This window comes from Typopeltis vanoorti, chromosome 26 (genome assembly GCF_054136105.1).
Source record: "Typopeltis vanoorti isolate ZY-2024b chromosome 26, IOZ_Tvanoo_1.0, whole genome shotgun sequence".
Classification (NCBI taxonomy): domain Eukaryota; kingdom Metazoa; phylum Arthropoda; class Arachnida; order Uropygi; family Thelyphonidae; genus Typopeltis; species Typopeltis vanoorti.
Window position 1 is genome coordinate 4,696,206 of NC_143574.1, and position 25,434 is coordinate 4,721,639.

General features: G+C 33.8%; 1 protein-coding gene across 2 annotated transcripts in view; it reads right to left on the reverse strand.

Moving 5' to 3' along the window:
* LOC150092283 (R3H domain-containing protein 4-like) overlaps positions 1–23,118 on the reverse strand; it is a 67,376-nt gene extending 44,258 nt beyond the window's left edge. Inside the window, exons 1-2 of one of the 2 annotated variants that reach the window (XM_090415118.1) lie at positions 22,934–23,118; positions 13,644–13,795 (exon numbers count right to left, since the gene is read on the reverse strand). In XM_090415118.1, coding sequence (XP_090271244.1) covers positions 13,644–13,795; positions 22,934–23,001 — 220 coding nt within the window. In that variant the 5' untranslated portion in view covers positions 23,002–23,118. The remainder of the gene's footprint in view (positions 1–13,643; positions 13,796–22,933) is intronic. The other variant, XM_090415119.1, reaches the window with a different exon arrangement.
* Between the last annotated feature and the right edge of the window lie 2,316 nt (positions 23,119–25,434).

The following is a 25,434-nucleotide window of genomic DNA, read 5'->3' on the forward strand; positions in this document are numbered from 1 at the left end:
GTCAATAGTTCTTGAAGCCTCATTTTGATGTGTGTAAGTTAAAGTGCCACAATGTTTATGTTACGGCCACAAATGTTAAAGTGGATGCAGAAACTTTTTTCTTTTTTTTTTTTTTCTGTGTGGGCATTTTTTGTTGACGAAAAAGAATTAACTGAAAAGAAGGAATATAGAACATAGGAGGTGAACACAGCACTATGTATCAGGCTATGTATCATCTCTTCCTGTATACTACTATACTCAGACTCCCTCTAGGCATGATGTAACAGAATAAATGGATCCATGATTATATGCTGGCTGGTCAGTAAGCCTCATAATGAATTATCAAGTTTCTTTCCCCATGTGCCACATAGTAATCAGCCTATGAAATCAAAAACTTTACTGAACTCTCTAATTAAGAAAATTAAGAAATGGGCCAAGTAAAGTTCATTTCCAAATTATAACCTTGTTATTTTATTTAAAATTCTCAGTGTGAAGAGTAATTTAAAACTTTTGATGTGGTTTTAGTAATTCAATTGTCAAAGCTTACTGTGATTTTCACAAAGAAAATTAATTAAGTTACTTTTTAAGTTACTAAGGTGATTTTTGTTGGGCAAGATATGCACACATGTTCAGTATTATGATTTAGGATAGAGAAAGAATATAACTGATTTCTTGTTTTTAGAGAATATATATACAAAAATACAAGGTAAAAGTATTATTTATTAAATATACTGCCATATACTTCAGTATGAAATTAACAGACCATCGTTAGTGGCTTAAGACAGTTATTATAAGGTAGAATGCAAAAAAATTGATTTATTCAAAATAGAATGAGCCACATGATTTAAATCGCCAATAGCGCTATGCTTTAACTAAAGAAAAGGTTAATCATAACAGTGTAAAAATAAATTGCATATACTAAAATAAAGAGCCAAAAGGCTTCATTTTGGTGATGGAAAAATTATATAAATTAAGTGAATATTAAATCCAACATCATTTCCAAGCCAAATACAGAAACTATAAAAGTTTCGGGTGAAAATTGACCAGAGAACTTCCTGGAATACACTGCCACCATACTACTAGTTGCCCTAGCCGAGCCTTATAGGAAGTGACGAATGCTCAAAGTGCCTGTATATTCGTCCCCTATTGGTCCATTTTGATAAGGTTTCACTAGTCTGACAGCTGTTTCAAACTCATTGGTTTTCGTCAGAGACTAGGCAGAAACCTGAATTGCATGCATATATGTAATTAATTTTTTTAACTTGGGGATACTATATATTAGGGTTACCAAGTAATTTTATAAGCTTGGTTATTTAACTCCTAATTCCAAGTATGCAAACAATTAAGTTTGCACGTGAAACATAGTTCAAGTCTATATATATATATATATATAAACTTATAATATCATACTCAACAGATCATCAGATAGATGTAATATCTAGTTGGTGTCTTAAGACCTTATAAAATACCATTCTTGGTTTTAATAGTAAAAACTTGAATGAAGTGTTATTCTAATCAAATTTTCCTATATTTTTGATAAAGACAGGCAGTCATTCCTATTCAAGTTAGGGCAGTGAAGCATAGCTTCAGCACTCTCCTCAAATAAGTGTTCAAATGTGTACTGACATCTTTGTAGAAGGTGTGTTTCAGACCAAAGAATGTTGTGGTCTGTCTCTATTCTGTGTTGAGCTAATCCAGATTTATCAGATTTTTCGTGGAAAATATAAGATTCTATGTTCTCCCGGGGACCTTTTGAATGGGCAAACGGCCCAGCTGGTTTTACTGACCACTCGGCTAATTAATGTGAATTCACATGGCTAAATAATGAGTAAAAATGGAAAAATAATTTAAGACATTTTTTAATTAATAGTGATGAGAAATCGAACCAGAGAGTCTCAATACTCATGAGACAGCTCAATTTCTTGTATTGCAAGCTAATCTTGAGAGCTTCGGACATTCACTTTGAGGCACACCAATCTGCATGTGGAAGAAGACAAAAATCGGTATCTCGAATATAAAAGTATCGGTTGCAAAGAAGATCTTTTACGTAAGAGACATAATTTTGATGTTTGAAAGAAATAAATTGTGAAAATTGAGCGAATTCAAATCGAAGGCAAAAATCAATGTTAAAAATTTACATTTATTTTTCTTAATAATGATTTTTGTCCGAAGATCGTGAGTCAAGTATTTAATATTTTATTTTATAAAAGAAAACAGGCATGCGCATCAAATATAGTTGTGATCTCAGGGAATTCCCTAAACTCTCAAGGACTATGAAGTCAGTCTCGAGTGATACCAATTTCCATTCCTAGTAATTAATACTTATAAATAGTAAAATTGCGACATAATGCGTGTTATGTGTCTCGGGTATTAATGTCAGTGCACAATTCAGTGATTTGTTCTGATTAATTTAATAACAATGATATTTTGTATTTATTAAATTACCCCATAATGAGTAAAGAGTCAAGTCAGAAAACCACACTCTTAAGTTATTTTAAGAAAGATGAAACCAATAAGCATAGTAGCGAAGACACCAAACCAACAACAGAATCATCGATTTCTGCAGAGTCTCTTTCAAATGTAAAACATGCATCTAAACACCGCTTATTGGGTATTAACAGTGAGTGGTTTAAAAAATTCCATTGGTTAGTGGTGAAAGATAATGGAATGATGTATGAAATATGCCATCATTCCATTATCTTTCCACATGTATGAAATACGGAAAGAGACGACCCACAAACAAGGAAGTGACTTGGGTAACTATGCCATGCACAAGACTTCGAAAAGAAAGCTTGGTTGACCATGAACAAAGCAAGTTACACACACACTGATTCTTGTTCAGATATAATTGAACTGAAATAGGGGAAATTGAAAAATCAATTTCAATTTTGAATAACTTGCAGAGAGATTCTTTTCTGGGAGCTTTAAGATCTATATATTGGTTAGCAAAAAATTAGTAACTACATACTACATTATTTGAAAAATTGCTTAAGTATTGCAAGGCTATGGGCTATTCCTACTTAGAACATCTTAATGTTGGTAAAAATGACATTATACCTCAGAAAGAATAATGCAAGAGTTGATTGATATTTTAGCATCAGAAATTAGATCTGAAATACTGAAAAATATACATTCTGCAGATTATTTCAATGTTTTATGTGATGAAACTACAGACATCTCAGTTTTAAAACAGCTGATTGTGTACATTAAATATGTCTGTCAACTCAGAAAAGAGGTCAGGGTTAGTTTTGCATCAACTTGCAATATCATTAATGGTAAAGCTGAGACTATAACACAAAGTAATTACCCTTGACAGTCTAGGCTTAAAAACTTGTAATCTGGTGGGCTAAGATCTGATGGAGCAGCTGTCATGATTGGAAAACAAAAGAGAGTTGCAAAACTGCTCAAAGATAAAACAGATGGGCTCATGGTCAACTGTCATTGTGTAAACCACCGACTGGCTCTTGCTAGTGCCTAAGCAGCTGCTAAAGTGCCTTATTTAGTCATGTTTAATAATATCTTAAGGCAATTGTTTTTATTCTTCCAAAATTCCTCGGTCAGGATGGCTGGTTTAACCCAAAATATACTGAACAGTCCTCATATTAAACTTAAAATTAAAGCTCCCAGAAAAGAATCTCTCTGCAAGTTATTCAAAATTGAAATTGATTTTTCAATTTGCCCTATTCCAGTTTTTTCTAGTATATGTTTTTCAATTATATCTGAACAAGAATCAGTGTGTGTGTAACTTGCTTTGTTCGTGGTCAACCAAGCTTTCTTTTTGAAGTCTTGTGCATGGCATAGTTACCCAAGTCACTTCCTTGTTTGTGGGTTGTCTCTTTCCGTATTCCGTATTTCAAGTTAGATTGGTGAAATTTCACCAATCTAACTTGTCTAGATCATGGCAAAGGCAAGATGTTGACTTAAATGAAATAGAGCCAGTCTTAGAAGCCAGAAAACTATCCATCATGGAATTGAAAGACACTCCTGGAGTCATTTTCAAAATCTTCATCAGCATCTTTCAGGTGAATAGTTAGACCTTCACATTGATTATTCAGATTCTGATATTATTACGTTTAAGACTACAATATACGATAAATACATAGGCACAGTTATTAAACACCTAGAAGCAAGATTTCCAGATATGCCAATGATTTCCTGCTTTTCAAGACTTTTCAATGCAGAAAGTCATGATCAACATGAGACTTCTGAGATTCTTTTTGATTATTATTCTAGAGATGGAAGTCCTGCAGTTTTAAACTATGAAAGTACTAAACTAGAATGGGTAGTTGCATAAAAAATGATTTATGGACAGTTCATACAAAAATCTAGATCCAAGACAAATACTGCTGAAATTAGCAACATCTGAACTCAAAGAGTCTTTTCCAAATTTAGCAAAACTAGCTGCTGTTGGGCTGGCCATTTACCTGTAAGCACAGCTGAATGTGAAAGGGGATTCTCTGCATTAGAAAGGATAAAAACCTGTATGAGGAATCACATCAGTCAGAACACTTTAAATAATCTGATGCTGATTTCACTGGAGGGACCAGATCCAACAGATTTTAATTACGAAAAAGCTGCTGACAACTGGGCTTCTAAGAAGAAGAGAAGAATTAATGTATAGAATTTTAAGCTGTGAGCATTACAAGGTTTTTCATTACTTAATGAGAAAATAAGAAAAATCATACTCTTGTTTGTTATAATTACCATATAAAATATTATCCTTGTTTGAAGTAATTTCGAATAAAATTACTATTTTAATTTGTTATGAAAAAGGGTCTTTCTTAACACATTCAAAATTTTTGTACGCCTTCTAATGCTTCATTCCACCCGGCTGGTAAAAATTTCTGGAGAGAACACTGTGATTGATATGTTCTTGTATTATTTTTTCTATTGAGCGTCCAGTTTGTCTGAAGTAGGAAAGATGGCAGTCACATGGAACTTGGTATACACTGGGAAGAGACATAAGAGAATGTTTATCTTTAGAAGAGAAATTATGAGAATTTATTAATAGGAATAAAAGTCGCTACTAAATCATATTTCTTCAGAATTCTTGAAATCTGTTCTGAAATGCTGAAGATATATGGGATTGGAACTCAATGTATTGATTCCTTGTTGTGTGGATTAGGTTTGTAGGAGTCAAACAGATATTGTGTAGCCCTTTTTGGAAAGCCAATTAATTTCATAATATTGTTTGATATTTGAGAGCTCTTCCTGTAAATGATGGGGAGTTGAACAATTAGTCTTAGCTCATTGTAAATACTTTATGATTCCTGTCTTTTGAGAAGATTGATGTGCAGATTGTTGAAGAATGTAACATTCAGTGAAAGTGGGTTTTCTATAAACTGATGTTGTTAAATGACCTGATGGTGAACAGATGAGAAGAATGCCTAAAAATGATAATTTGTTGTCTCTTTCAATTTCCATAGGGAATTTGATAAGAGGATGTAAAGTATTTATAGTAGCTAAAAATGTTGGTAAGGTATCTATATTATGAGGTCAGGCTGCAAAAATGCTGTCTATATATATATATATATATATAAATACTCTAAATAAAAGTTAGTTGGCTAAAACAGAGGAGAGTGAATTTCCCAAGGCAGTTCCTTCTACTTGAGTATAGAATTTGTTTTGACAAACAAAATATCCAAAATGCATCACAAATTCAAACAGTTTTACTTTTTAAAAATTTTATTGACTTTACAACCGTGTTAAATAACTTTTTATTATCCCGACGTTTCGATCTTCACATCAAGATCATCATCTGGAGCATACATAAATATACAGAACAAGCTGAGTTACATCATTAACTGTAAGCTAGAGAAACAATGATTTGATCACATGTTATTCTACTGGCATGACCTCTGGTGAAAAAAAAATAAAAATAAATAATAAATAAAAAAATAAAAAAATTACCTCAAGCTAAATTCTATTTACAATGACAGGAATAAAATTCTTTTAGATGGTTTTCTTTCAGAAACAATTGTTGTCCTATTTTTAGTATTACAATTCTTATATTTGATTTACAATACTGGATTTTCTACAGTCCTGTTTATAGTTGTTCTTAGTGAGGAAGGTCGAATATATACCTTCCATATGTTTGGGATTTTTAGAGCATCATTATTGTTCAGATTGGGGTGGTTGATGATAATCTCACAGGCGTCCTTGAATTTCCATTCATACCATGTTTTAGTGTGATGCAGACAGCTGGTGGTTTTCCAGTCAATTCTGTGTAAGGTATTCAGGGCATGATCAGAAAGGCCAGCTCACCATAATTATTATATTTAATGTGTCGTTTATATTCCTTTTGTCTAATAGGAATTGTGCATCCTGTTTCTACTATATATGCTATGTTGCAAGTACAATAAATCTGGTATACTCCAGGGTGGGCTAGTGGAGAAAGTGGGTCTTTGGATAAGTTCAGTAGGTTTTTTAATATTGCAGGAGGTTTAAAGGTGACTTTGAGGTTGTACTTTTGTAGTACTCTGTTTATTTTGTCTGATATTCCTTTAATGCAGGGAATGGTTATAGTTTTATTGTAGTCTGGTTTGTCTTTGTTTTTTATTGTGGTTTTGTAGAGGATTTATATTGTGTTATTAATAGTGTTTTGGCTGTATCCGTTTTTTTGTAAGTTATTACTGATAATTTTAAATTCGTCTTTCAGTGCCTGTTCACTGGAACAGATTGTCTGAGCTCTGGTTTTTAGCGTGTTGATGACACCTAGTTTTTGTGTTGGGTGGTGATAGGAGTTTATATGTATATATTGTCCCGTATGTGTCGGTTTTCGATAAACAGTGAAGGAAAGATTGCCCGAGGGAAGACGTGTGACAAGCATATCTAGAAACGGAAGTGTGTTGTGTTTTTCGATTTCAAATGTGAACTGCATGCGTTTGTGTTGTTTGTTTAGGTGGCTAAGGAATGTGTCTAATGTCTGGTGACCATGGGACCAGATCGCGAAAACATCGTCAATGTATCTAAGCCAGACTTTGGGTTTTAGAGGGGAGGAATCTAGGGAAAGTTGCTCAAAATGTTCCATGTAAAAGTTAGCAATGGGGGGGGGGAATGGCGAGCCCATGGCTGTGCCTTCTTTTTGTAAGTAGAAGGCGTTTTGCCATACAAAATAACCCGACCGTAATACATGCACAAAGAGTGCTGTGATATCTGGAGGGATTTTGTTCTGTAGGAGAAGGATTTTGTCAGATTGGGACATTCGTAAGGAGGACAGAGACGTCAAAACTGACTAATCACCTTTTTCCAATGTAATGTAATGTCTTTGATGATGTTTATGAAGTGTTGTTTGTTTTTGATACAGGAGGGAGAATGACCTACCAACTCCTTGAGTGTTGCTGCTAATTTTTTGGCTAAGTGATACGTCGGGCTATCAATTCCTTCAACGATAGGTCTTAGCGGGGTATTTTCTTTGTGAATTTTCAGTAGCCCGTAAATTTTAGGGGAGCGCACGTAATGAGGAAACAGACCGTATTTTTTGACTGTATCTTCGGGCCACGTGGTAATTGACTTAAGTAGTTTCTCTGTTTTGTTCTTTGTTCTGTTAGTTGGGTTGTAGTTAACTAATTTGTATGTGTTATTGTCAGAGACCAGCAGATTCATTTTTTTTATATAAGTGGTACGGTTTAAAATGACAGTGGCATTTCCTTTATCGGCTCTAATTATTACTATGTTCGGATTTGTTTTAAGTGAATTTATCGCTGTTAATTCATGTTTAGTTATGTTGCTTGTTATTGTTTTGGTATGGTTTAAAATGTTCGCAGTTTCTATACGTATTTTGGCTGCTATGTTATTAGGTATGAATCTTAGGCCTCTTTCCATATTACAAATAACTTCAAGTTTGTCTATCGATTTCGTCTTTGTTTAGAGTGTGGTTAGATAGGTTGACTATGTTATTGATACCTGTGGGTGATTGGTGGCTCCTGTTGTTTCTTGCTTCTGGTTGGTTGTTGTTGTTCACTGTGGCAAACTTTGAATATGGCAGCTGGTTTTGTCGTTCTTTTAGTCTCTGGAATTTGGAAATTAGGTTTTCTTTCTTCGTTTGTTGGATGTGGTTTGTTGTGTTGTCCGTAATCTTTTCTAGGATTATCCAGATATCCGCATTTAAGTAGCTAGACAGCTCCGTTTTTTCTTTTTGTAGCTGGTTTTGTGAAGCGGCTAGGTCCTTTCTGGTAGCTAGCATCTGCTCTCTCAGTAGTGCTTTCTCCATGCAGTGGTATATTCGTTGTGCCTTAGTTGAAGTGAATTTTCTCTTTAGCCTGATGCAATTAGGAGTGATATTGCTGTCCCTACACCGTTTTAAAAATGCCAGTCGATTGATCAAATTTGAAACTTGGATCTTCAGCTTACCGTATTGATTACATCGCTTGTGGGTCGAATCTGCATGAATTATCATAATCCTTTCTTTTAGGGTTACACAGTGATCAGCATTCATTTTAAAAATTTTATGGAATTTACGACCGTGTTAAAAAACTTTTTATTATCCCGACCTTTCGATCTTCACATCAAGATCATCATCTGGAGCGTACATAAATATACAGAACAAGCTGAGTTACATCATTAACTGTAAGCTAGAGAAACAATGATTTGATCACATGTTATTCTACTGGCATAACCTCTGGTGAAAAAAAAAATAAAATAAATAAAAAAATTACATCAAGCTAAATTCTATTTTACAATGACAGGAATAAAATTCTTTTAGATGGTTTTCTTTCAGAAACAATTGGTGTCCTATTTTTAGTATTACAATTCTTATTTTTGATTTACAATACTGGATTTTCTACAGTCCTGTTAATAGTTGTTCTTAGTGATGATAATCTCACAGGCTTCTAAGCTGAAGATCCAAGTTTCAAATTTGATCAATCGACTGGCATTTTTGAAACGGTGTAGGGACAGCAATATCACTCCTAATTGCATCAGGCTAAAGAGAAAATTCACTTCAACTAAGGCACAATGAATATACCACCGCATGGAGAAAGCACTACTGAGAGAGCAGATCCAAGCTACCAGAAAGAACCTAGCCGCTTCACAAAACCAGCTACAAAAAGAAAAAAATGGAGCTGTCTAGCTACTTAAACGCGGATATCTGGATAATCCTAGAAAATATTACGGACAACACAGCAATCCACATCCAACAAACGAAGAAAGAAAACCTAATTTCCAAATTCCAGAGACTAAAAGAACGACAAAACCAGCTGCCATATTCAAAGTTTGCCACAGTGAACAACAACAACCAACCAGAAGCAAGAAACAACAGGAGCCACCAATCACCCACAGGTATCAATAACATAGTCAACCTATCTAACCACACTCTAAACAAAGACGAAATCTCTATACTTAACAAAGGTTTAAATTTTGCTATAGCACCGAAATCGATAGACAAACTTGAAGTTATTTGTAATATGGAAAGAGGCCTAAGATTCATACCTAATAACATAGCAGACAAAATACGTATAGAAACTGCGACATTTTAAACCATAGCAAAACAATAACAAGCAACATAACTAAACATGAATTAACAGCGATAAAATCACTTAAAACAAATCCGAACATAGTAATAACTAGAGCCGATAAAGGAAATCCACTCTCATTTTAAACCGTACCACTTATATAGAAAAAATGAATCTGCTGGTCTCTGACAATAACACATACAAATTAGTTAACTACAACCCAACTAACAGAACAAAAAACAAAACAGAGAAACTACTTAAGTCAATTACCACATGGCCTGAAGATACGGTCAAAAAACTGTTTCATCATTACGCGCGCTCCCCTAGAATTTACGGGCTACCGAAAATTCACAAAGAAAATACCCCGCTAAGACCTATCGTTGAAGGAATTGATAGCCCGACGTATCACTTAGCCAAAAAATTAGCAGCAACACTCAAGGAGTTGGTAGGTCATTCCCCCTCCTATATCAAAAACACACAACACTTCATAAACATCATCAAAGACATTACATTAGAAAAAGATGATATATTAGGCAGTTTTGACGTCTCTTCCCTCTTTACGAATGTCCCAATCAATGACACAATCCTTCTCCTACAGAACAAATTCCCTCCAGATATCACAACACTCTTTGTGCATGTATTACGGTCGGGTTATTTTGTATGGCAAAATGCCTTCTACTTACAAAAAGAAGTCACAGCCATGGGCTTGCCATTATCCCCCCCCCCCCCCATTGCTAACTTTTACATGAAACATTTTGAGCAACTTGCCCTAGATTCCTCCCCTCTAAAACCCAAAGTCTGGCTTAGACTTTGATGATATTTTCACAATCTGGTCCCATGGCCGCCAGACATTAGACACATTCCTTAGCCACCTAAACCAGTGCTTCCCAAACTTCTGGATGTCAGGGCCCCCTTTGCAAAAATTAAAATATTTGACGGCCCCCCCTCGAAACAAAATCGTAATAGAGAGATATATTATTATAATATTTATTGTATTTATATTCAATACGAAACATACACAGCGAATATTGCAAAAAATCAAATGCTTATATTATATTTTTTGCCTCTTACCGTTTGGTTCTGAAGACGATGGGGGCTGTTCTGGTAAAATAATAAATACTATCTTTTTTTTTTTTTTTTTTGAGTATGTTTCTGCTTCTTCTGATTGTTCGCAGGATTTTTTTTTTAACTTTTTATCAGCCACTTATCCATCTTAGGGTTAAATTTTTTAATGTAGAATAGATCAAATAATATCACCACTTACCGATACTGGCACACCACAGACTGATAACATGAAATTAGTGAATATTACCTGAATAAGGGAATCCCCAGACCAGAAACATTTTTCTCTTTTGTGACTTTTCTCCCTTTAAGGTAATTCAGCCTAACGCGAAACAGACAGCAAAGGCAGGTTATTAAAACGTACATATGATTGGTGCGGTATTAACAAAAGATCACGCAACCAAAAGATAAAAGCATAACTGACAATTGAGTTGAAATGCTAACTCTCTTCAACCGAATTCCATATGTGAAACTGCCATAACATTCATTATGTGTATATATATATTACTTAGTTTTAACACTTTTACGAATTTTAACACGTTCGGTTGAATTTTATTGCTGCCTTGGGAAATCAAACTCACACACATCTAATTAATAACAATAGTTTTTAGTTAGATACTGTGTTTGCCTATGCAACATATGGTTTTGTTTCAGTCTATACAGCATAGTTTCTGTATGAGGGACATGTGATTCATTAATTAGTGTGTTTTTATTGCAGTTATCTCTAATTGCACTATTTGTTGAGAAATATATTACACAGACTGCTCATACCTTATTTACTGGCATAATAAAAGTACTTGTTTTTATTGCCTCCGCAGTATAGTGGCTGTTAAAGGAGGGCATGTTGTTTACCACTGCAAGCGAGTTACTATCTCCCCACAAGAACTTGTTTAAGCTTTTTTTCATGTGTGAAGTATATACGAAACTTTTATTGATAACAGAAAACTAGCTCGGGTGATAGTGATAATATAAAACGAGTTTTGATATGTATATAAAGTCAATATCAACAGTTCTTGATATTAAAATATAAAAAATAACAAAAAAGAAATAATAAATAATAAAAGTTAAATAAGTTTCTTTTAAAACAAAAAATTTACTTAGTCTTAAAACATTTTAAATTTGTTTTCATTATTTCACGGCCCCCCACAACAAAACCTACGGCCTCCGGTTTGGGAAGCGCTGACCTAAACAAACAACACAAACACATACAGTTCACAACTGAAATCGAAAAACACAACACACTTCCGTTTCTAGATACACTTGTCACACGTCTTCCCTCGGGCAATCTTTCCTTCACTGTTTATCGAAAAGCGACACATACAGGACAATATACACACATAAACTCCTACCACCACCCAACACAGAAACTAGGTGTCATTAACACACTAAAAAACAGAGCTCAGACGATCTGTTCCAGTGAACAGGCACTGAAAGACGAATTTAAAATTATCAGTAATAACTTACAAAAAAACGGATACAGCCAAAACACTATTAACAAAATCTTCTACAAAACCACAATAAAAAACAATGACAAACCAGACTACAATAAAACTATAACCATACCCTACATTAAAGGAATATCAGACAAAATAAACAGGGTACTACAAAAGTACAACCTCAAAGCCACCTTTAAACCTCCTGCAAAATTAAAAAATCTACTCAACTCATCCAAAGACCCACTCCCTCAACTAGCCCACCCTGGAGTATACCGGATTAATTGTACTTGCAACATACCATATATAGGAAAAACAGGACGCACAATTCCTGTTAGACAAAAGGAACATAAACGACACATTAAATATAATAATTATGGTGAAGCTGGCCTTTCTGATCATGCCCTGAATACCTTACACAGAATTGACTGGAAAACCACCAGCTGTCTACATCACACTAAAACATGGTATGAACGGAAATTCAAGGAAGCCTGTGAGATTATCATCAACCACTCCAATCTGAACAATAATGATGGTCTAAAAATCCCAAACATATGGAAGGTATATATTCGACCTTCCTCACTAAGAACAACTATAAACAGGATGAAAATCCAGTATTGTAAATCAAAAATAAGAATTGTAATACTAAAAATAGGACACCAATTGTTTCTGAAAGAAAACCATCTAAAAGAATTTTATTCCTGTCATTGTAATATAGAATTTAGCTTGATGTAATTTTTTTATTTTTTTATTATTATTATTTTTTTCACCAGAGGTCATGCCAGTAGAATAACATGTGATCAAATCATTGTTTCTCTAACTTACAGTTAATGATGTAACTCAGCTCGTTCTGTATATTTATGTACGCTCCAGATGATGATCTTGATGTGAAGATCGAAACGCCGGGATAATAAAAAGTTTTTTAACACGGTTGTAAATTCCATAAAATTTTTAAAATGAATGCTGATCACCGTGTAACCCTAAAAGAAAGGATTCAAACAGTTTTACTATATCCTGTGAGAATATTTCAGAATGTAGTTGTAAAGTCTCTTTTGGAAATTGAAAGAGAATGATATATCTTCTTCACTAACCACCTTGTATTATCAACCAAAATATCTCTTCACAATAAAAATAACAAACAGAAAATAAGTTAAAAAAAAATCCAGAAAAAGTAATAAAATAGATTCAGTATCAAAAAATAAAGTAGAAAAAGCAAGAAATCCAAAACAAGTTAAACATTCTGCTCTATTGCATGAAATACTTTTTTCAATTCCTAGAATTTTGCAATTAAATAGTTTGGAGAAGGGATATTTCAAAAAACTTTTAAGAGTAATCAGATTAACTAATGATCCCTCTATTACTGACTTCTCACCAACTAATATATATATATACATTAGAGTAGCAGAGCCAGCAATCTGCTTCTATCAATTTGTATCATATTAACCACAATTCTTCTACATCTCTTCTTGCTCTGATATTTTTATCCTATGGTATAGGTTTTCTCTGTCAACATTTCGAAAAAATTATTAATGTCAACAAACTGTGTCTGTCTTGCCTACTTTTGGTCTGCCCATATGTCCATAACACTAATACAACTATTCATATTCAATCTATGATAATATCACACTGATATTAAAAGACACACATATATTTGTGAAATATATGTTAATGGTTAACTGTGTATTTAATTACTAATAAAAAAATATAACTATTTCACCATTTTCCATTCTTCTATTTTTTTTCCAGCTTTTGCATCGTGTTCCTCTCACAACCCCAGTACTTTCTGGCTTGGCTATGTTCTTTTGTTTGTTCTTCCTAGGTCTTCTATGGAGGTGCTCATCTTCCTGTTCTAAAACTTCCTCAATTATGCTGTTTATGTATATTAATGAGAATGCAAATGTTACCAAAATAATAGAGAAATCATTAAGTAGAATAAGAAACAAGAGTAAATCTATGCTGTTATAAATAGATATCTTTACCTTAAAATTTAAACACAACACTTTAATAATTTTGCCCTTTATTTTTAAATGAATATTTCAGTAAAATATGTTTCATTAAAAGCTTTAAGCTAGTATATTAAGTCCCAAGAAAGAGGAACGAAAGTCCTTCAAATGCTCTAAGAATAAAAAGGTATCAAGGAAAAAGTACCTGGTGACCTTGAAATACAAGTGTCCTCTATTCGCATCCTGTTACCACCAAAGAACATGACAGAGGTATAAAAAAAAAAAAAGAAAAAAAAAGTGTTGCTAACTGCTATTCCTAAATGCCAAAACCCACATATCCAGCTTTCTAGACTGTAGCAGTCAGTTCTCTAGGTATTTTTTATCCCCTTTTTTTTTCTCAGATATCTATTTTGAATATAATGGCTTATGTTTAGCCAAATCAGTATATATAATGTTTTTACAAAGGAATTATAAAATATATTTAAAGTGCCTAGAATGAATTTATTAGCATTATATTTTAAAAAGTCCTATTCATTACTTTAAACATAGGCTTTTTTAAATAACAGTTCCAATCTCAAAAAAAAAAAAAAATATATATATATATATATATATATATATATATAAAATAAAAATAAAATATATCAAAATATGTAGGATGAACCAGAAAATTAAATTCATATACAGTTGTATATAAAAAAAAAAAAAAAAAAAAAAAAAAAAAAAAAAAAAAAAACCACTAGGAAAGGAAGTTACTCATGTAGTCAACAAAATGTCATAATTCTAAAAAATGAAATTATGGTCTAACAAATGGTAAAAAAAGTATAGAAAAATTCATCATCATCAAATTCCTGACATATCCTCGAGGGGTGTACAGGATATAATGGTACTACATGAAAAACTTACATCACCACTAACTTCCTATTTACAATTTTCCTCCAAATCAAATCTGTTACCTGTCAAGATCCAATCATTATCAGATCTTATATTTCTGTCCTCTAAGGCACTTTTTATTATATCAATCCACCTATCTCTTGGTCTTCCTCTGGATATTTTTCCTGTCAACCTGGCAGAGAACATTTGTTTTGCTAATCTTTCCTCCCCCATTCTGTTCAAGTGACCATACCACCTAAGTTTAGCTCCGTTAACATTCCTGGATGCTAACAATGTCAAGTTCTTTCTAATATCTTCGTTTTTAATATGATATTGCCATTGTTTCTGACTAATTTTTCCCTTATTCCATATAAATTTATTCAGTTGACTTCCTACCATACCAGCAGGAAGTCAACTTTGTTGATTCTGTTGTCTATTTCTATATTTCATTTACCATATTTTACCATGTTTTACTTGTGCTATAGGTTCTCCATTCACAATGCAGTTGATAATTTCAATGCTTCTGCCTATTTTTGTTGTCTTTGTCTTGTTATTGCTGATTCTCATACCAAATTTTTTTACAACAGTTATTCAATTTATTCAGGGAATCTTGCAGACTTGTACTGGATTTATTTAGAAGTATAACATCATCTGCATAAAGTAAAGAGCTGAGATTAACATTTCTAATTTTGATATCAGGATTAATACCACCTTCCTTCATAATGAAGAAGAGGATAATATACATCCTTGTCTGACACAAGTTTTAACATTAAACCACCTTCCTGTACTTCCTTAAATTCCAACTGCTGACTTACAACTCAAATAAAGACTAAGTATTGCTTGATACAATTCCCCATTGACACCATACAAGTGTAGTGTTTCAAATAGTTTTTCTCTTGGCACCTTATCATATGCCTTTTCCAGATCTACAAAACTTAAATACAGATCTTTGTTATATTCCCATGATTTCTCAACTATTTGTTGTCAAGTGAAAATCTGATTCTGACAGCCTCTATTTGGCATGAATCCATCTTGTTCTCACCATGATTTCCTCCCATAATCCTTCTCAACTGTTTCTCAAGTATACTTGATAAATCTTACCAGGAACACTCAGTAGGGAAGTACCTCTGTATTTCTCACATTCAGTTTTATTTCCCTTTTTATATATGGGTACTATGAGAGTTTGACTCCAATCATCTGGAATTACTCCCTCTGTCCAGGTCTTCTGAACTATGCACTGCACAGTTCAGGAGGTATAAAAGTCTTATGTAAGACTTTTATACCTCTATACTTGAGCATGTCTAGTCGAGTATCATCTACTCAGGCTACCCTTTCACATTTGGCTTTTGATGGCTTTTTCTACATCCAATATGGATATGTATTCCTGATTGCATGCCTGTTGAGTGCTTTTTACCACTGTGCTGTCATCACTGCTTTCATTTAATGGTTTTTCAAAGTAATTACTCCATACATCAAGGATTTCTTTTTGTCACCTTTATCATCTCTAATTCCTTTTACAGCACTCTTTCTTCCATTTCTGAGCTTTTTTCAACAACCTCCATATTAAATATCTTGCCACCATATTTAATATGGCAAGATATTCTTGATATTTATTTTCTATGTTCTTATCAAAGTCTTCCCGTGACTTTGTTTAGCTAGTTTTACACAGTGCTCGCGCAGTTAGCTGAGTGGTTACACACTCCGCAACCATGTCTGGGAAAGGAGTGTCCTGCATTCGATTCTCATCACTGACATGAGGAACTGAGGATTTTTCTCAGAGATAGCCAAGTTAGCCAGTCTTGGGCATGGACTGTAGGGTTTTTCTCCTCATTTTATGTGGGGTTTATCCTCCCACAAAGCAGGCAAATCAGTCTTAAGAACACAACGCTTCACAGACAATTACACATGGTTGAGCGCGAGGGTAAAAACCCCACCTCGTAGTGAGTTATGAAACCCAAAAATGGGAGGCCAAGGCCCTACATGGGGCTGTAGTGCCAAAGAAGAAGAAGTTTTACACAGTGCTTTCTTACATTTGTCTCTGTATTCTCTAAGAGCAGAAGCAAACTTATTTGCCAGGAACTTTCGATATGCTTTCTTCTTTTCTCTTTAACTTCCTGTGTCCACCATGGAGTTCTGATTTTTCTATTCTTGCAGACAATCTCATGACATGCCTCTCTACCTGAAACAATCAATGTTTTCTTCAGGGCTTGCAACTGAATTCTCAAACTCTTTCATTGTTTCTTGAATAACATTTGTGTATTTTAGTCTAAAGTTCAGATCTGAGAGCTGCTCAACTTTTATTCGCTTTAAAACTTTCTTACATGCTCTTCTTTTCTATATGAAATTCAATTTTATCCTGTTCAAGACTAAATGGTGATCACATCCAATTTCAAATCCTCTGTACACTCTAGTGTCCTGCACCAGTGAGAAAACATCACTATCAACAATAACATAGCCAATGAGACTTTTCTTATTCCTTGCCTCTTCTCTCCATGTGAATTTGTGCACATTTTTATGTTGGAACATGGTGTTAGTAATAACCAATCCATGTCCTGAGCAGAAATCCAACAGGTATTTGTGATTATTATTAGCTTTGCTCTTTTCTCCAAATTTTCCCAAAATATTTATGTCTGACAATCACTTCCTACTCTGCTGTTTAGATCCCCAACAAGGACCAACTTTTCCTTTTTCATTGTGTCAGCTACTTTCTCTAAAGCCTCAAAAAATTCCTCTACCTTAGTAGAACCATCTATGGGACCATACGCACAAATAAGTCGCATTGTCCAATTCCTCACTCTGATATTTGCCCACATCACTAAACTTGAAATTGCCTGCCATTCAAGAAGATTAGCCTCATATTTAGTATTGAATACTATAGCTACTCCTTTTCCTTGATTGTCATTGCCTGAATATAACATTCTGTATTTATTGCTCAGAAAGATCTTGCCAATTTTTGTCTTTTTTTTTTGTTTCAGTCATCACTATTATGTCAATCTGATGCTTATCCAATTCCTCAGCTAGCTCCATTTCTTTGCATTTAGGCTTCTTAGGTTGATAGTACCAATCTTGAACTCTGGTGATGTTGAGTTGAGGTGTGTTTCAGGACTCCTTCCAGTAGCTGACTTTTCACTGTTCACCCTGGTTCCCTGGTGAAAACAATGGGGGCCTTGTATAACCAAGTGATGCCCCAGCCAGCATGAAATTCTGTCATGTTGTACCATTATTTTATATTGTGGTTTAATCTAATAATAATACAATTTGGTCGGCTAAATCCCAAATTGCCAACTCATCCTCGTTTGTTCTGTATCCAGGTAGATGCCTAACATGGTGCACCACAAGAAGGTGAGGATTGGATATTAGGCCAGAAGCCCTCGTCAGTTCTCTGCACTTTAAAGGCTATGTGGAAGTCTCCTCTCAGTTATACAGCTTTCATCCTTAAGCACCCCTTAAGTACAAAAATTCAATAAAAACAAATTTAGCATATTTTATTCCATATGTTCAAATCTGTCAAACTAATTCATGTAAAAACTTCACTTTCAGAATTACTGAGCTGGTTGTGACTTTTCAATACAATTAGCCATGCAAATGAAATAAGATGGGAAGTGCAGTAAGCATCAAAATAATATCCCTGTTAGTGATATAGATTTATATTCTTTGAAAAAGGAGGATTTTAATGTAGGTCCACTACATTTAAATCTGATTATTTTGAATAAATATTGCTTGTTATCATCACTGTTCTCCATGGAGAACAAGCTTCATTGCAGGAGACCTTCCCATTTTTGGAATTAGTTTAGCTTCATGTCCTAATAGTTCACTCAGAAGAATCAGTAGTCCTTAGATTGCCAGTTTGTGATAAATTCAATGGCTTAACCATTTTTTTTTGATAATGTGAAGTTTAGAATATTTAGACATTTCTAATTAAAGATACAAAGAAATTATATTATTGTTTAATCCCTGATCAAAGTGTCAGCAAACGAAGTTTTCCCATAAAGCATCTTCACGACTAGGGTACTTGCATATAGAGGCTAATGACTTCATATTAATTGCCTTAGTATCCAACAATGCTAAGCACAGATCCTTTTGGGCATGTATAATGTTATGTATTATGGAAAGGGCCACTATCCACACCAACTCTCACTGATGAGACCTCAATAAATGCTGAAACCAGTTAGATGTAACTTGAGTGTCATCTCCAGCAGCTACAGTGAGTTTTTCATATTCACCCTTTCTTGTACTAGTCACATAATTACTGAATTCTTAGGAATATGCTTTGCTGGCTGGTTTTCCATTCTCAATACACTCACTGGATTTCTGGTGATAAAGCATCACCATATTGGTGGTGCTTTATCACCACCAACATGGTGATCATGATACTTTAGATTTGAAAGGATGGGTAAAATGACATGAACTTCTGTGGTAAATGCAGATGAGTGAAAACCCTAGATAAGTTAAATAATGATCAGCTGTTTAACCACAAAATGAGATCACCTTTTCAGACTTAGAATGCAAGTGTACTGACCATATTTTTTTTTTACATAGTGATGTACTTGTACAGCCAACATGTACAGGTGCATGCCTCAAACACTTCTTAGTTTAGTCTGCTTGTGCATCTCAAGCAGAGCACACATACTGAAAGGTGCCAAAGGTTACTTGTCATGGTGGTGAGTATAAAACAGTTAAAACAAGAACAAAATAATATCTATGTGTTCATTGCAACCAAATGGTGTTCAACGTGTGAGCAACCTACTGGATACATATATAAATTTGAAAATATTTGAGTTTGGACTTCCCTCTGTTTTTGGTTCAATGTATTTCCGTGAGCAAATATTTTGGGACATGAACTATATTAAAAATAAATCAAGAAACCATCTGAACAATGCGAGTCTCTCATCATGTTTAAAGATGAAAATTACATGCTGCCTAATGTTGAGAGATTTGCTCAAGAAGTTCAGCAGCAAAAGTCAAATTAATTCATACTTAATTGGATGTTTTTTACGTTTACATATTTAAATAAACACCTCTCCACTCTATTCCATTTTTTAAACCCTCCATATGAAATATAATTTATTTACTTAATAAAGGTTGCTGACCTCTGGTCTACATGGTATCAGTCCAATTGTCATGTAAGAGAGAGATTCATTACCCTCATATGAAACCTAACATTAAGATTGCATTTGGTGTTTAACTGGATTTCTCCTTTTATTGCTTTGTTCCAGCAATGAATATTATTATTATTTTTTTTCACTGAAATGATAACCTTAGAGGTTTCAATGCTTATTCTAAATTTATTGAATATCCCTATTTTATTTATTTATTATTTTTTTTTTTTTGCATCCAATCTTCATATGTACTGAAAGTTTCTTTTGATTATATAATAAACTATCTTAATCAATATTCAATTCATGGAATTATTATCACTGAACAAAGCACAGTCTCCCAAACTCACTGAATAGGCATAATTTTAAATCACCAAAATCATTGTATATGCCAGATCGTTCAGAAAATAAATAAACAAATACAGTGAAAAAAATATCCTTGTGTGTGGGTACGTACATAGCTTCTCAAAACCAATTATACAAGAAGGGAAGGTATCTTATTGATGTATTAACCATTTACTATACACACACACACACACACACACACACACACACACACACACAATGACATTACTACCATCAATGCCATCTACTGCCCATCATCACCAACAACAGTATTTTTTTGTCTAAAATGTGTGTTCTCTTGACCGATTTGTCTGTAAACAGGATGAAGAACCTGAATTTCTGGGAGAAAAACCCTACTATCTCCATGTGAGATTGGCTAACTCAACTTCAACTGAAAAAGCCAATATAAAAATTCCTCCTGTCACAAAGAGAATCAAACTCGGGTCTTTTCCAATTGAAGGGTGCAATGTTTTGCTGGTCTTCCAGTTGTGCTATGGAGGTGCTTGGATATATCCATGGAGTTGGAAACTGTATCCATTTTCCAGAAGTCAATATGATTCTTACTGTTGGAAGATTTGCAAATTATCTGAAAGGTTCTTCACTATGTTGTTATCTTTAAATGATATTACTTTACGAGATTTTTGAAGAAAAGTAACATTCTATGAAAAGAGTGGGGAGTGGGGAAGACATCTAAAATAACACTATATCACAGAGGTCTGCATATTTTCTTGGAAAATATTTTGAGAAATACTGCATTTTTTTTATAGCTTTGAATTTCACTGCCAGTAAGATAGATGACCCTATTCTTAGTGGCAAACAAGCAGTTTTATTTTTCACTTCCTTTTGTTATTCTTGCAAAACTTAACCCTCCCCCATATCAAAGATGCATTCAATGTGATCAGTGACACTTTCAGGTGAGGCACAAAATAATGTCCAAGTAATGACATCACCTGGAAGTCAATCAAACCACTTTCAGCTTAGCCTACTATGCCAATGCTACAAAAGCATGAATATACATGTCAAGAACAATGAAATTGTGTTTTGGTGCAAAACAAACCAAAAACGCATATACATTAGTCTTTGTCTCTTTATGCATATAATAATATAAATAATATATATAATATAAAATAAAATATAATATAAAATGCATACAATTAGTCTGTCTCTTTATACAATGTATTAATTTGTTAAATTTCGATATTGTAATTACTTATGAAAAATATTTAACGGAAAGAAAAAAAATGGAGGAGGGAATGATTAAAATGTGTAAAATAAAAACGTTATAGTGAAAATGTTGCTTAGAGATGGGAGATGTGAGGTGCTACAGAGTGCAAAATCCACTGTGCAGAAATGTAATGGTCAATTTATTGTAGTCTTGTGTGGCATTGTAGCCTTCAACAGGAGGAAATAGTAGCGATATTCCTGTTCTCGATTTCTTTAACATTTTTTTTTTTTTTTGGACGACTATTATCCAAACCATGTTTATAATAGGATGTACCGCATCAAAATGATGTAGAACATCACTTTGTTCATCTGTTGTGTAATGGGACATATTCTAGATATAGATGTGCACTTCGTGGATTCTTGAGTGAAATTAATCAGGTAAAAAAATGTTATTTTGGAACGTTTTTTTTGTAGGTAACTGAAAAAATAACATTCTTCTACAATTGAGTTTTAACGCTTTACTGAACCAAAATTCTTAACGTACAATACTTTCAAGAAGTTTACTTGGAGTTATATTATCTATAGGACACAGTTTGAACCAAACATTATTATTCAAGTTTAGACTAGAGAGGCGATTTCCTCTGCAAGACTGCAGAGGAAACTGCAAGAACCGTCAAGGCACCTGCCATGATGCGAAAGCTTAAGGCAACACAGATGGCATTCTATTAATATATATTATTAAATCTCCAGCATTGTACATTTGTAGCTGCTGTTATATAAAAATAAAAAGGACTACGTTGGTAGGAAGTCTTTATTTCATGAAATACATATTTTCTATTTTCATTTCTTTTGTAGTAAAAAAGAAAAAAAAAAGCGAAAGTCAACGAAAATGAGAGCTAAAAATGTTTTGCTTCGGTTGACAAAAAACAACATAACCGGTTCTACAAGTGTATCGTCTTGTCCCAGATTAAATTCCTTTGGACCATCGTACAATTATTATTACAGTCATTCGCTGTACTTTTTGCAAACGGTATCACATCAATTACCAAAATATTTAATCATTTTCGGGTGGTTGAAAGCTATACATACAACACCCATTGATGTTTAAACAGTCTCCATCAAACATAATAAAAAAACCGATGTATCTCATGAACGCGAATGCATTTTGTCATGATACACATGTATAAACACCATGAACCACATCTAACTAACGCTGAAATGACTAAATTCTGAGTTGGTATAAGCTATAGAAAATTGCAACGATACTTTTCCTCTCTGAACTCGTTCAGTTCAAAAAAAAAAAAAAACATTGGGCTGGATAGGCTATTAACAAGCTCATTGGTTTCTTTTAATAGAAAGAAGTACGTGCTAGAAAGGCAGTGGACAAGGACACCAAATTTAGATTAAAGTCAATGCATGTTTAAGATACTAAATTTATTCATATTAGAAATTAAAGTAAACTGGTGTCAAAATAACATTTTTTCATCGTATGTCCACATCGGGATAAAAACAAAAGTGCTATTAATTAAGGTAAAGAAAATAGTTCCTTTTAAAACTAAATCAGAACAACCAAAACAACGTATACTTACTCTTCAATGCCCGCAATATACGTTCCGAATGGGCTGGATACATTATTAACATTCTGGATAACACCCATAATTAACTATCATAACAACTGCAAAAGCAAATTTAAATGTCACCTCAACTACCTCCTAACCTGAAATCCGAACACCCATCACTAGAGCGCACTCTAAATGTTTACAACGGGAGCAGAAAAATTATGTTACTCAATAATAGCAAGGAAGTAAACAATTACATTATAGGTCGCTACTACCTACTTTTTTGTGATATTCGTAAATACTTCTGCTCAATAATAATAATAATAATAATAATAATAATAATAATAATAATAATAATAACAATAATAATAATAATAATAATAATAATAATAATAATAATAATTTAATAATAATAATAATAATAATAATAATAATAAAAGAGATCATTACAGATTGGATGATAAAACGAGAGGAACTTTTAAAAGGTACTCTTTAAGCAGAAAAGTGAACGTTTTTTTTTAAATTTTTTTTTAATAATAATTCTAGTATATATGTATATATATAAGAAACTAAGCACTGCGCTTTTCAAAATATTTTAGACCTCCATTAAGCAGACCATTGTTCTCATACCAGATGATGAAATTCATCTGACACCTTTAGACATCACAAACAGCCATATGCATGGTTCGATTCGAACCCTTAGCTTATTGTTAGAAAGTGTGTACATTAATCATTTGGACAACCCGGTTGGCATCAGCATTTTTGTTATTCTTCATTAAAATTCAGCTATCAGATGGGAAATTACACTGAAGAAGTATATCTCATATTTACGTCTTCCCAAAACTGATCTGCTCATGCTTGGGCTGACCATATTGCCTTGAGAGAAAAACGGGACATTGGGATGGCAAAAACGGGATGGGATTATGAAATATTTTGTATTCATAAAAAAATAAGACGATAAACGGTGCCTTTTATCTTGAGAAAGAAAATTAGAAGGAAGCCAATCAAACATGCTTAAAATTCTGCAAATTGATGGATCCAAGAACAAAAATTTTGTATTTCCATGCTCTAACAATTTAACATATTTTTTCCTGCAAAGTCAGTTTAGTTTTTCAGCTCTTCAACACTGACTGCATATAGTGGAGCCTGTGTAGCTCAGTGGATGTGGCGTTTGCACACCACAGCGCTTGACCGCACGAAGGAAGACTTCTTAGTTTCTAATCTAGTCGGCGACTAGAGGAAATTTTTCTAAGCCTTTTTTCGACCGGTTCCCGAGTTAGTCGATCTCTGACACGGGCAAGCGGGATTTTTCTCCCGGAAACTCGGCTTTTTCGTCCGAACTCAAGAAAATTGACCGTAGAGCCCACATTATTTCAGACATTAAATACGAGTGTTAGGGTTAGGGACCAAAAGATGGCGGCACTTGTTGAGCCGTGTCTCTTCACTGCGTGTCGCTTAATTAATGATAGCCTTGGGCCAGCTATCTCTGATTACCTGCCAGTGGAGATTAAACTGCCTACTCGGTCTCCAAAAGTTAGATAGGGCTAAACGGCCTCGCCTACTCCCTATATACGGGAATAAAAAGGCGTTAGCTGATGATGATATAGAAGTATATAAGAACACAGTGGATCTGCTTATAAACATTTTTCCACTGGACACAATAAGACTATTCAAACACTATAAATAACAATTTTTTTTTCATATTTCAGACAAATATTGGAACAAAAGATGGTGTGTTATGGGTTCCTCCTATCTCCAGCTTTGGCCACCCTCTGTATAGAAAATTTCTAAACGAATACTATATTTTATTTATTTATCGTATGATGGTAAAATAGCCGTATGACAATTAAAGTCACATAAAAGAAAGTAATACAAAGCAATTTTAAAAATTTCAAGCCACTTCATAGCTTCTTAATAGCATTATGTATATCTTGGGATGTGCCTTCAAAAGCATATATTGGGCAGCCCAGGAAAATGTTGTCAATTGTTTGAGGGAGATAACCCTCAAATTTCCATTTCCATTTATGTAGATGGTGTTTCCATTTATATAGATGGTGTTCATCTAACATGACCTGTTCTAATGCCGTTTAAGGTTTCCAAAAATGACATGATAGTCCAAATCCGGGTAGTTTAGATGTAAGGTCCGATAAACCTAATCTGGGTTTGTTATAGTGTTGCAGCCATTCCTCTCTCCACACATCAGCCAAGTTGAAAGATTCACCTATTAATTCCTTTGCTGTTTTCCAACTAGGATTTCTGCATTTTAATCTTTGTGTGTGTGTGGGGGGGGATTTTGTATGTCTTCCTGAATAGGTAGGTTAACATTATTAGTTAAATCTATCCAAAATTTAGCAAGACCTGCTTTTCTGCATAAGCTAGGAAGTGCAATGTTACTGATGACAGGGAGCCCATTATTTGGTGTAGATCTTATAGTTCCTATTATTATTCTCATTGTTTGATTAAGTTAGATGTCCACCTTAGAAGTATGAACACTGTTGAGCCATACTGAAGAGTAGTGCTCCACAGTTGAA